The 14,171-nt window shown below is 39.4% G+C and overlaps 1 protein-coding gene across 1 annotated transcript; it reads right to left on the bottom strand.

Annotated features, from left to right (window-relative positions):
- Positions 1-363: 363 nt before the first annotated feature.
- On the bottom strand, positions 364-7,895 carry SLBP (stem-loop binding protein). Its single transcript, XM_015625758.3, has 8 exons — positions 7,648-7,895; positions 7,268-7,399; positions 5,005-5,109; positions 4,428-4,487; positions 4,027-4,158; positions 3,290-3,439; positions 1,978-2,062; positions 364-1,330 (listed from the first exon to the last, which is right to left on the bottom strand). The coding sequence occupies exons 1-8, from the start codon at positions 7,689-7,691 to the stop codon at positions 1,214-1,216; spliced, it is 825 nt and encodes a 274-aa protein (XP_015481244.1). The 5' UTR covers positions 7,692-7,895; the 3' UTR covers positions 364-1,213.
- Between the last annotated feature and the right edge of the window lie 6,276 nt (positions 7,896-14,171).

The raw sequence follows: 14,171 nt of genomic DNA, 5'->3' as shown, positions 1-14,171 counted from the left end.
CGATGAGTTTAAGGGGCATAACATCAACACCCAGAAATTCCATTTTAAGAGATAAAACCAGGTGAGGTGACTGTAAAAGATGTCCTGTTAGTAAAGAAGATTGAAGTGTTCACCCAGATCTTCTAACAGTTTTTCCTAGAGAACAGAACTTGGCAACCAGCTAATGGATATCTACTAAACTAAATTGTCTCAAATTCACTCTGGTGACCAAGTAAATAGATTTTAAGGTCTCCTCAAAGTCACAGGATGGTGCTAACACAGATATATTCTGGCTTAGTACCAATATCAGACACTTGGCTTTCAGTATTTCCCTGCTTTTTATTATCTACAGAGCACTGCTAGCAGGAAATGAAGAGTCGTATGTGAAAGTAAACGCAGTTCTGTTTATTTTCCAGCAACATCCCACGCAAAAGCAACAGAAACATGAACTGCTCTCAGAAGAAAATCTGTATAGTTGTTAACATTTACAACAGTTTTACATTTAAAACCAGAGAACTGAAAGAATCAAGCACTATCCCTGGACACTGTTTTCTTGACTGCATTAATAAATGACAATTTACAAATTTCAAGTTAAGGCTACAGCTTCTAAAAAACCCAAAATATTATTGCATAGATTTTACCATGCTGACTTCCAGTTTCTTGAGGGTATTAAACTACCAATTGTTTCTGAAACAGTTTTGCAAAAGAAGTTTTTTTCAAGGTAAGGTAGTTAATCTTCCAGTAATCTTGCAGTAGATGGGTTTACTAGTACGAATCAGCCACATGGTTCAGCACCAGGGGCATTACTTAGGTCAGGTGTTCTACAAGAGCCAGATGTAGAAACAAGGTAACAAAAAGAAAAAAATCTCCCTACTTGGCTCTTGATCTGAAGGTAGACTAAAATCATGTTTACAGTGGGGGAAGGAGTGGGGGAAAATTGGTAAGATCTTGCTGTGCTATTTATCATTACTAGAGGATAGCACTGCCTTTGGCTAGTTTTTCTATTAAAAAGTTTTATAAAAAAATCTGATATACATAAATTAAAAGTTAACAAAAAGTCACACAACTTAATTGCAATTTTACATAATTCTGGTCTGGAGAATATCTAGACCAATCACAGCTTTGAGACAATCTTCAACTTTGCTTAAGCTTTCTTACTATTAACAGGTTATGGATCAAGCTAACCTTGCAAATTTAAAAGAAACTTTCTCTTAAACAGTTTGCACAGGACTATTTAACTCACAGTATCAAATTCTTTCAGTGGCTCACTCAAACACACTTCCAAGTCAAATTCTCCTTCTGCTTGATAGTCAACATGTCTAATTTTGGTGGGAGTGCCAGAACAGGTATCCTGGAAAAGAAAGGCAATTAGTAATTACTAGTTAAGTAGAGGTTATTAGTACAGGGAATTCAATTAACTTCTGCAATTCATTTAGACCACCTTAGAACAAATGTTAACAAATGCCATAAAAACTTAATGCTAGTCTTAAGATTAAAGAGATGTAGGCTTCTGCCCATCCAAGAACATTTGAAGATACCTTGCAAGAGCTCTAAGGACCTATATATGCAAACATTAAAACATCATACAGATTTAATATACCAAGTGCTTTCAGGACATAAAAGGAGCCTACTTCTGTGTGACAAGGAAATTCTACCCTATTTTAACATTTGATATTGCAATCTAAAGTCATATTTCAACTGTACATTACAGTTCATAACTGATTTGCTTTCAACAAATAGATTTTCTTTTGTAGGCTATGAAAAAAATGGGATATTTTTGAGATGATAATTTCAGTTCTAATTTTCTAAACCAAAGACTACAGACAGATAATGTCTATAGCTGGAAAATACCTGAATTTCAAGATTGCTCAGCTTTATAAACAGTCCCTAAACAAAGTAGATGATGGGATCTGTGAGGTATTCAGGCTACACTGGATACCATTCTAAGCAATGAACCAATTATCAACAAATATTTACGCAAATGACAGATATGCTTACATCATTATCCTGGCAGCTTCTTTGAGATTCAGTAGAATTGCTTCCAACAGATTCTGTCTCCATCTCACCAAGGACAACAGGACAACTGTAAAATTATTTAGAAGAATACAGCATAAAACAAATTGATCTTTTAGTGTTAAGATGCATGTTGTTGTGCAGTTCTGAAAAAACAATGGCCAAAGGAGAGCAAAGAGACCTAGAGAAATCACAGGGACAGCGGTGGTAAACTGGGGAGGACAGACAGAACTGCAGAAATATAGCGAAGGACTGAATTAAATGTCTTGAGACTGAATACTGCAACTTGTTAAAGACAAAAAGCCAGTGCTCAAGCAATGCCTCAGTGCAAATGTTACAGGAGAGGAAGGATTATTTTTTCCTCAGACAAGGTATTCATCTGTTTTGCAAAGATTTAATATCTATTATATACAGACCTAGACCTCAGCATCTGAAGGTAGTATTCCAACACCAATGCACACAGCAGGGTTGTGAATGAAGTACCAACTCCACTCACACTGATGGTAAGTAAAGGGAAGCTAAAACAAAACTTTGCTTTGAAATCCTATTGCTCTGCACTAGTTTTAAAATCAGCATTCCATTAAGGAAAAGCACTATTTTATTAACACAGAACTGCTTGCTGAGCAATTAAGCTCTCTTTGTCCCCTTTATTCTCTAGTGCCAGTTTTATGTCACATGTTGCTGATCAACTGTATTGCTCTTTACAGAGGAAAATAATTAGGGTATCACTCTACATCTTGAAGAGCCTGGACTATGAACACTTGTGACCATGCTTTGAGCTTGGTGGTATCTTGGGATGAGTTCACAATTCTCCCTCTCTGGTCAAGAAATCTTTTATACCATTGTTCTTGAACTAGCAGGTGAGAAGGGTGAGGCAGGTTCTTGTACATGGGGGACTGGTCCAAGCTCAATATTCAGGAAATCTGCCATTAGTGAGAACTCTCCAGCACTGCTCCTACCAGATAATTTGAAGACTGCTCTGAAAGAACTGGCTCATGTCAATAGTGTGGTGATTGTTTTATAGAGCAGTGCAGAACTGGCTCTGCTTTCACCATTAAAAAAGTGAGGGCTATGTATGTATGCCCTTCCAAGGACATTAGGCATGAACCAGGAAGCAATTGGATATTTTGATTGAGAAGGAACTGAACAGCATTAACTGTGGGTAAATAATTAGTGAAAACATTCAGCACTCACTGACTTGTCTAAAAAGAACTATGCTGGGAGTGGTGTTTATTTCTTAAACATGAGACTTCACACCATAATTTCTATAAAAGCATCTTGAATACTCTGTACATACATTTCTTGCAGATCACATCCTCCTTCAGTTGGAGGATCCCAGGAATGCAGTGCAACTTTCCACAGTTTAATTTGCTGGTCCCATGACCTACGGCTGTACTTCTTAAATTTGTTTGGAGTTCTGGGATGAACTCCTGGTATACGATGGCATCTGTTCAGACATTAGACATGAAAATTTCATCAGTGCTTTATTCACATACATAACATAGCTCTAAATGTTAACTGATGGTATTATTTATGTGAAAAACCAATGTGCAATTCCAGCACTCAAACAAAGATTTGCCAGCTCCATACCAACTTCTTAGTTTTTCTGTCTTCAAGTCAAATGAAATAATAATAATGATAATAATAATTATCATTCACAGGTCTGAAAACCACATTCCAAGCTCAGCTGCAATTGTAGCCCATTTTGTCTTGTAGTTAACTCATGAGAAATCTGACTGCAAAACGCAGTTTCATTTCCTCTAATTGACAAGCACATCCAAAAGAACTTTCATTTCCATTTCAGCAGCATGAGGTATTTCTTATATACTGACTCATTAAAATAAAACCTCAAACCACATCTCAGTTGATTGCTAATGTGATCTACCAGTTCAAAAATGTCTTAAAAGTTTAATTTGTAGATGCCTTCTATTTGAATGTGTATTGGATACCAAGTTTAGTACATTAATGTACTTAAAAAGAACAGGTATGATTTGCAGGTGGACATTTAGCTTTCTAGAAAGTCAAGCAGCTTACCTAGGAACTTCTTTAATGTATCTATCATATGCAATTGTGTTTTTTCCATAGTTTATCTGTTTTTGTCTTCTCATCAAAACCACCTCATCTGTCTCAAGTTCTGCCGTCACCGTGGACTCCTTTGAGTCGGAACTGAAGAAGAAAAAAACATTATAGGTTTGGAACTACTAGAAAACCAGAACAAACCCACTCAGAACAAAACTCAAACAAAACCCACTTGTAAAAGGTGATAAATAAACATGTTAAAAATTTTCAAACAAATGGTCAGGGTGTTACTAAACCATGGTGTTGGAAGAGACTTGAGATGAACTATTTTAAACTGTGTGTTTTAAGAAACAACATTTTACAATGAAAATATTACTTTCAAGATTTTTCTCAGCTAAGCTAGAAATTTAACCTACCTTCCTGAGGAGGACTTCCTTTCTCTTGAAAATTCATTTATCAGAAGCTTTCTTCTGTGTCTGTAAGAATTCAAAACAGTTTTAAGAAATTATATACACAAAGAGGAATATGAAGGCTGCAATGTTACAGCTCACAGTTGAATTAACTTCTCAGAAAAGCAGCAGCACCCCAGATACTGCAAAAGCCTTTTTGCTATGAAATGGACATTTCAGTTTTCCATTAAAAAAAAACAAGAAAAAACCAAGGACCTTATTTTCCTAACTGCTTTCCCTAAAGCAATTTCTTGTAGCAATAATACAAAAAGAAGTCATCAGGAAGACTTTCAATCTAAGAGCTTCAGGAAAAGTTTCTTCCAAAAGGGAGATATTTAGGGATACACATCCAATCTCCAGAGAGTATCCCATGATATTCCTCCATGACTTAACCCAAAGTTGATCTAAAAGCAGCAGACAAGAGGCTAAGGTTGGCAAGATGTTACTACAATGGTGAAGTTAAAAATACAAGTTGAAGCAGATCCTATAAGACAACTTCCATTTCCTTTCCTTTCACCACTTTATCTTAAACATCCAGGGGTACCTTGCAATTTCTTTGTTAACATTGGTCCTCATTTCATCTTCTTCCACTGCAGTTCCCCAGTCTAAACATCGGGGTAGGGGTCCAGGACCTTCTGGTGTTGTAAAACTAGAAAGAAAAACAAATTAAGGCTCTGTGTTAAAAATTTGGCTTATTATATTTACCTCCCCTACTCACAGCTTGATCCCTTAAACATAGTTATTTACAGTACTCAAAATGGCCGTGAAAAACTTGTGTTCTATTCAAGTTTTTTCACTGGAATATTAAGCATCAGTTGCGAGTTCCACCTTGAGGCTTTGTGGCTTGTGTTGGGTTTTCTTAAAGTTTATGAAGGTGTCTATAGAAACATATCACTGCACCTTGATAACCCAGCCAATGCTTTCAGTAAATTCCAGCTCATGTTCTTCAGAAAATGGTACATGAAATATCGACTTTATTCATTTACTCACTTATTTTTACTCCACTAAGTAACTTAGCAATTATTTATTCTTCCATAACTGCAGACTCATTAGCTATATAAGATATAAAAACTGGAACACAAAATTAAGTTGCAAAACTAATTAATTAAAAGTACATGTTAGCACCAGGAGCTGCTCCACATAAATATATGCCTAATAGAGAAGGCAAAGGCACAAAAACATCCTGTTTTAGCTAGGAAACTGAGATTTGTTATGACTTTGCAAACTGGTTTAACAACTTTACTACAGCCATTAGCATCACAAGCAGGTTCAGACACTTGCAGGGGAATAAGCTCATATCCTTTTACAACCACCTATTGCTGCACGCATTCACATTATTCAATGTTCCCCCCATCTGTCTTCCTGATTATCAATTTTCCCTAAGTAAAACTCAAAACTATCTCTTACAGAGCAGAGCTTTTTCAGTAGATCTGGAAATGCTCTGTAGACTTTGCAGGATTTTGTGCAAACATGTCCCTTGGAGTCAGGGAATTAGATCCATTTGCACTAAAACCAGCTCCAGCTCCCTCCCTGCTCCCAAACTGGTTTGCACAACTTTGAACATTTTGTTAAATTCAAACTAAAAGTTCTTTTTAGATGAAACCCAGTTACCAACTTGGCAAAATTAAAAATCCATAGCAAATAGTACAAGTCCCTCTGCAAAGATCTGTTCTAAGTCCAAGGATTTTTAACTTTTGCTTATACCAATTTCTAGATTTGCAGAGAATACAGGCACATTCAGTTATTGGTCTCCTGTGGTAGAGAACAAATAGCAGAATCCAAGTTAGTTCCAACTCCTGAGCTTTTTCCTCAACCCTGTGATGTACTTTTTTATACTTGCTTGATTCTGCACCTGTGCTGTGATTATTGAGATGACCCAGCCTTCATCCTGCTCTTCTTTGCTTTTGAGAATTTTAATTTGACATGGTTGGATTGGCATAAACAAAAAGTAGTTTTGGCAGAGAAAGAGAACAATTTCAGTCAGAGGTCAACCCAAAGTGAAACCAGGAAGTATGCCTGCACAATACTGGAAGACACAAGTGTTGATTATTTACATTGAAACTATCTGTAAAGTTTCATCCTTTCGACTGCTGTTCGATCATGCTTCCTGGAATTACTTTAAGAGTGTAACTTGAACCACTGACCAACGTGTTCCGTGCTTATTGTCAGGAATGGAAAATGGGTGGGCAGAACCTACACTGTTGTAGATTAGAAAGCTTGATTTAATCAGCTGGGCTGTGCCCACAGCTCCCATCCACAGATCAAAGGGACTAAAGAGAGCATGGCATGAATAGTTCAGACTGCAAATGTGATCGGGAAAAACATTTACTTAAGTTTAGTTGTGCTGGGAAACACGGAAGGCACTATTATGGGGTGACCTCAAAGCTGGATCCCCCTGTGATAAAATACAACACAGCTTCTCAGGGTGGTCTGTACTCCCTTCAGAAACATAAAATATGATTTCTAAGAATTGAATTTTTGTAATTTCTTTAGTTTTCCCACAATTGTTTGTACAGCTTGTATTTACAAAAAAAGTATTAGTTTTGATAAATGGCAGCATGAAATAGGACATAAATTTTCAAGAACACATTTCAAGAATTAAGAATGAAAAATGTTGACTCTTAAGAATTTACTCTAAGATAAGAGCACCGCATTCAATCCTTTTCCCTCCTTTAAGAACAACTATTAGCAGCTAATGAGCGATTGATAAACGGGCAGGGCTTGGAAAACTGAGCAGAAAGGGTCAGTTCAACAGCTCCTGGTGAACAAAAGAGCAGGGAGTCGCTGCCATTGTCACCACTGCTCACCTGTCCAGCCGGCTGTCCTCAGGCCTGGGCTCGTTTGCCTCAAACACGGAAGATTCGGGCTCGTTCTGCCTCCGCCGCTTCCCATCGGCGCCGCGTTTCCGTGCCTGGGCCCAGCGCGGGGGGTGCTGCGGGCTGGGGACAAACGACACACGAGCACCCAGGTGCTTTAGCGCTTTAACCTGCTTCAGGGCCCGCGGTTATTTACCGATTTCACCCCCACCAACGCAGAGAGGCGACGCCACTCGCCGCGAGCCCTCTGAGGGGGCTCTGCCCCCCCACACCCCCTCAGAGAACTGCGCCTGCGGATGGCGGGGAGCGAGGGCCGCGGGACACGGGGCCCAGCGCCGCCACCACCCCCCGCCTCGGCCCGGCGGCCCTACCTGCTCTTCGAGCTGCCGTGCGGGCTCCTCTGGCGGAAGGACATGGCGCGGGGTATCCTCGGGAGGGAGGGCTGGAGGCAGAGCCGGGCGCACGGGGATGAGGCGGGCGGTGAAGGAGAGCAGGGCGGTGAGGCAGAGCCGAGAGAGCGCTGCCGCCTTCCCGCTCAGCCCCTTCGCATCTCCCGCCGGTGCTGAGCGACACCGCCCGCTCCGCCTCCCCGCGGGGCGCCTCCACCGGGACAGGTGCGGAGGGGGGACGAGCGCGAAAGTGCAGCGCCCTTAAACGCTCACGCACATCCCCCACCCCCCCGCCGAAGTAATGGCTCAGCCCGCTCTCCCGGCCCCGCCCCCGGGGCGTGTTGGCGGGAGAATCGAGCGCGGCGGCGCGCGGTTTTGGCGCGCGGTTGCGGCGGGACTCACGTGAAGCGGGAAAAAAACCCATCCCAAACAAAAAGAAAAACACAAATTCCCGCGATTTAAATATTAAGGATAACGGTTCCTCGACACGGCTCTACAGTCGATAAAGCGCACAGGGTATTTCAAACCCCAGCTCAAACCCCAGTCCAGACGGTTACCACATAAGCTTCACAATGACACGGCATTAAATTCCGTATCTATAGTGAAGAAGATTGGGTAATGACACGAGGAGGCTATGCCTTTAGGTTCTTGGGCCTTTCTGAGGTTTTTACTTGCACATGCATGCATGGTGAGATCCTGTTAGTGCTATGAGGCACACACATTTTAGAACAGTAATTTAGAAACAACCTGAAGAACTCCAGCAGAACACAAACAGCTTTAAACAATAATATATTTGCAGCCTCAAGATTGGTGGGACACTTCAGAGAGATGTCAGCCTTACAATCGCAGGATTACTAAGGTTGAAAAAGCCTTACAAAAACAGGTTCGGTAAAGTTGGAAGATCCCTTTAAGACCATCAAATACAACCATTATTAACGAGGCACTGCTAAGTGTCCCCAAGTATCACGTCTGGTAAAACAGATGGCAGAAACAGCAAACAAAAATTTGTTTGGTGGGTTTTCTAATCAGCTTAAAACACAAAGGCAACTATCGAAGTGCAGCAATGGTTTGGGAGAAACTTTCTGAGTACACAGTAACAAGTGGTGTTTGGTTTTGATTTCTTCTTTTTTTAAATAGATACTCTTCAGCCTTCATGAAGGGATTTGCTTTGAAAACCCCATTCCTGTTGCCTGGCCTTACTATAGTAAATTTTGTACAAACTCACACATCTTCTGTGTGGCATCTGCATGAGCATCCACATTCTTACATAAAGTGTGCTTTGCTGGCACCACCTCTCCTTTCCCACACACACTATTCTGGAAAACAGATCTGTGTTCTTGAACCAAGGTCATGTTTGAAGTTCAGCAGAGGTTCAAAACATGCACAAACAAACTTCCTTCCCTTCAGCCTGGCTCTGACTTAAGCTAGAACAGCATGTTTACCTGAACACAGCCAAGCAAGGCAGACAGAGGACAGCTACAGCCTGGCAGCTCACAGTACTTTTAGCACAACACTATACACAAATTAAATTCAGTTTTCCCGGCAGAACTATCTGCTGGGACACAGCTCAGGGATTACAGCTGCACTGCATCTTTCTGTCCTTGACAGCAACAAAAATCCTTCAGAAAAGTAGTTTCACACCATGGTGGGAATTTAAGGAGAGGATATTTCCTCAGCTGTGACCCCAAAGGAGTTTACAAACAAAACAAAGTACACACAAAACCCGTGGCATTTCAGGACTGGCAGTGAAGGATGGTTTCCAGAAACACAGACAATGTATCATCTGTAAGGAGATTCTCTCAGTGGCAGCATGCCAATAGAGGATACTTGCCACTTCTAGGGAGAAACTGAAACCTGTCTGCTGAAGTTCAGGGTACATTTTGGCTTAATTACAAACTGAGCACAGATTTATGCAGAGAAGATTTAATTAAGTTGGGTAAAATTAAAGGAAGAACTGGAGGTGGAGTGCCAGACTTCTGTTTCACTTACCTCAGTTGTAAACTCTGTGTCAGACAGCCTTGGGTAGGTAAACAAGTACATGGACAGGCTGCATTCCAGTTTTGACTGTTCTGTTTAGACTAATGAGGTTACTAATTAGAACACAGGATGATTCTACATCCAGCGGCAGCACTGCATGAAATGACTTTAGTAGACCTCAAACTTCATCTGCTGTTTCATTCCTTCCCTTGTGCTACCACAGCTTGTTCAAGCTATGTTCAACAAAATCTGGATTAGGGAATAAATCTGCCCAAAGTTTAACTGCCACAGGCAGATTGGTTATGCTATGTCTAGTCTAGTATCTTCAAGAAATAGAAAGATCTTTTAAGGGCTGAATTGTAATTGCTGAATTACAAATCCTGCAGATGTCTCCCGAAATCCACTGCGGGCCCTGTCAATCATAAGCAAAAGCTTAAGGACTCTTAATACTCATGAAATTCTTGAGTTGAGTTGAAGTATTTCTTGACAGCCAATTACTCTCACCTAGCAGTTCCATCTTCTCCAGCAGGACACCTTTCCATGGCAGAATGGGTGCTGGGACTTCAGCTGCTCCCTTCCACTAAGTTACAATGCCCTGAACAAACTGAGGGGCTGGACAAAACATCGTAAACTGCCTTAATTTTAATCTCTGAAGACTCCTCTTTTTCCCTTTAGCATGGGCTAAAAATCCACAATCACTACCCAAACCAAACAAAACACCCTAAAACAAACAATAAAGGACTTCTGAACCTACATATTCCTTTTATGATCAAATTGACAACACAACTGCAAAAGCAGACTAACAAGGATTTTTAAATTTAAAGTCTTTAATCCTTCTGCATAAAGGCAAATTGCCAAAAATGTAACACATTCCCTTATTTACAATCATCATAAATCACAAGGAAACATGCAGACTGGAATAATAAGGTTCTAAATATTACCTCTTAGCAAAGTGCTGTACAGATGCGTCCCTTGTACACACACGCTCTGTGGTGCATGACTGATACACCCTTGTGCTGAGAAAAATGCCTGAGCATGCCTGGAAATAACATTTTGGGAGTGAGAGTAGTTTCTGGGGAAGCAGTTTACTTCCAAATCAGCAGCACAATGGGCTCTTGGCCCTGGATACTGCCAGCCCCACAGCAACAGAAAGCAAAACCAAACTCCTGCAGAGACAACTCCCAGCTCTAGCAGACATTGGTATCTCAGTACATGCTACACAAGAGCTGTAAAATTCTTATAACTGGCACACAAATTTAATCTAAACCACAGTAGCTACAGCTCTCACTTCAAACTTCTGCTCTGCATACAGCGCTAGCAGAGTAAAAAAAAGGAGAGCCTATCCCAATACCATCACAACCCTTAGCCTGGATAAGAGCAGCTCCTGCAAATACTGCTATTCATCCCCAATAGTTGTAGGAACAACAGGCACTGAATGCATCCTCTTCTACTCTTTAACTGTAGACTGGCTCTTTGGGTCAGGCTGCAACACATGTAAAAGTAAAATAAAAAAAAAACCAGTCACTCAGCCCCTTCAAGAAAAGGATCTGATTTTGACAAACCATCTACCTTTCCTTTCTCTTCTCTCACCTGTCTTAGACAAATGCCAGCTTAATACATCTCAGAGAACAATAAGTAGGCCAAATGGGTGATTACCCAATCCAAAAGTTATTAACAGCTTGTCATTAATGACTGGAGGAAGGCTGAAATTATCTACATTCTTCTGAAGCAGTTCTTCAGGCTGGGTGTCCAATTCTGGTCCAGTGGAGAAGAGGAGGTTCCTTGGTTGGAGAAGTTGCTTTCTTCAGTCTGATTTGACACTGGACCAATTCACTGGTGAAACATCAGCACACTCTCAGGAACAAGATCTCCAGAGGGAATGATGCCAGGATCCATAAACTGAAGCAGTCTTTGAAATATAAAGCACATGTCACCTGCCAATGCAGGCACAGCAGGAATGTCCTCACAAAAGCTTTAAGGAACATCCATTGTCATTGCAGCACAGACTTCATGAAATCTGAAATTTTACACTTGAGGCACAGCTTGCAGAAAACAATCTATCCTTATAAAGATCTGGAGAAACCTAAACAAAAAAGCATGTAACAGCATTTTATAAATGTGCTATTTCCAGGCATTAACAGCAAAATATTTCCTCTTTTAAGCTGTAGTGTCACAGTAGCAGTAAATGGAACAAAGCACTGCCTTTGGTGAACTTACAGTGCAGTATAAAGGAGAAACCCATATTGTCCATACTAAAAAAATTCTTACAGCTAGTATGAACATCTTGAGAACATAAATCACTGAAAAAATACATTACTAGATACCCTACATTCCTAGAGTATTTGTCAGAGAGAAAAAGAAGCAGCTGAGCATATTTTTTGCTTCTTTTTCATCTAAATGTTATTATTAATTCATAGAACAGTCTTTTATCTCAATCCTAATTAACAAATTTCTGCCATATCTTAAGTATCCTATTGATTAAGGTTTTTCCCTAGAAAGCAATGAGATACATTCACATTTATTCCTGTTTAAGAAATTTTCTTTTAGCAAAAGGGAATATAGTGTGGAATTCTACCATGTAAACCACAATCTGGTTTTCAAGCAAGATTAAACTTCCACAGATAAAGTTCCTGACGCTTAAGAGTTAGAGCTCATCACACCTAAAAGACAAGATTAAAAGCAATGTTGTTCTAAATACTGACCTTTCCATCCCAGAAAACCAATGTGTTGCTCCACAGAGAAGGTGCTTAATTCACTTTGTACATTCTACATCTAACAGAACTTTTTTCTCATTTAGAACAAGTGATTACAAACCCACTGAATATATACACTCCTTAATACAGCCCTATTTACAACAAAGACTGCTGCAAAAAAGCTAAATATCAACTATGTGGAAACCAGAAAAGCTCTTAACTGTGAAGCAGAGATGCTTCTTTTACCTGAATATTTCACTTGATGTTGATTGCACATATGCTGACTGTAAATCTCTTCCTCTTTCAGTGCAGATCCTGCATGACAGCACCAGTTTTCCAAGACTCGATCTGCTGATCTCAGACTACATCCCTATTCTTCAAGTCTTTTTCTGTCACAGGAGAATTTCCTTCTTCAATACTTCTATATACAAAGAGAAACTACATATTTTCAAATATTGAATTAGCTCTTTAGAAAAGTGAATGCATGTTAAATCTTATTCATGCTCAAAGAATTTAAATTAAAAATCAACAAAGTAAAAAGAAAAATGCCATCAGCATAACTTTTTAAAAGCTCTAGCTGCCTTTTCCTTACATTGCTATAATTCAAAATATAAGTGTAGAACTAATTTTGGCCATATTCTTAATGAGTTTTAAAAGGCAAAATATTCAAAGATCACTGTTTAACAGACATTTATATCCTAGTCCATGTTTCTGAGCCTGCATCAAATGCAGATCAAAGACAATCTAATTACACAAAAGACTAACTGCTAATAAAATCTGTTTGACCCAGAATCCCACCCATCCTATTAATGTACCATAGGAATCTACAGTCCAAGAAAAAATTTTCAATAAAATCAACTGCCGCAAATTCTAAGTCGTGACTTCATCACAAAAACATTATAAGGCAGAAAAGGAGCTAATGAAATACTTAAAAAACCTGGCAATTTTAATTTGAGAGATAAAAACACATTTTCTGGCTGACAGGTAGCAATTTCAATTAAGTGGGTCTGAAGCATAAGATGTTTTAAGTTAAGATGCTATATTAAGTGCAAGAGGTTGGGATAAAACACTAATAAAATAAAACATAAACTGATTTAACAGCTGGATTCTGTAGAATGATATTGTCAATGGGCTACTTAAACAGAACAGCACAAACTCACCTTGTTATTTAGATTTTTCTCCTCAATATTCTATCTTCAGCATTTGCACTTTCCCACCCTCTATTAGGGTATTCTGACCGATGTCCTTCCAGTAAACTACTACAAAGTTTAAGCCTACAAAAAATAAAACCAGAACACAGAGACTAAGTGGCTTTACTATGGTAACTTTTCAATACTAAATACAGTTAAAATCCATTTAAATTAACACAGACTAATATGAAAACGGAAGGACAGAATTTTACCACAAAACAAATAAATATTACATATTCATATAATTTAGATGTCCCTTATTTCTATGTAATTTCTATGTTTAAACATAGGTATCAACACATCTCAAAGACAAATAGTAAAAATAACTAAAAAAAAAAAATAAAAATCAAATGTTTATAATAAATGCTTGGATTGAATTACAGCAAAAAGCAACTAAGCTGCTAAAATAACGTGCAAAAAATATCCCTGAACCCCAACTGTTGAGCAGCATTTGATACCTCTCCAGCCTGCAGTCTGCATCTCTGCAGGGCTTGCTGTCAGGCAGAAAGAAGCTGGAGAGCTTCTGATTTGGAATGTTCCATCCTGAAGAAGAACTGGCTGGAATTGGGTCACTGCATAAAAAGAAACAACTATCACTGTCGTCACTACAAAACAACTTAATCTCTGGAGAGACAGAGAGGAAGCT

The sequence above is a fragment of the Parus major genome, chromosome 4 (genome assembly GCF_001522545.3).
Source record: "Parus major isolate Abel chromosome 4, Parus_major1.1, whole genome shotgun sequence".
NCBI lineage: Eukaryota > Metazoa > Chordata > Aves > Passeriformes > Paridae > Parus > Parus major.
This window is presented reverse-complemented; position numbering and strand designations above follow the sequence as displayed.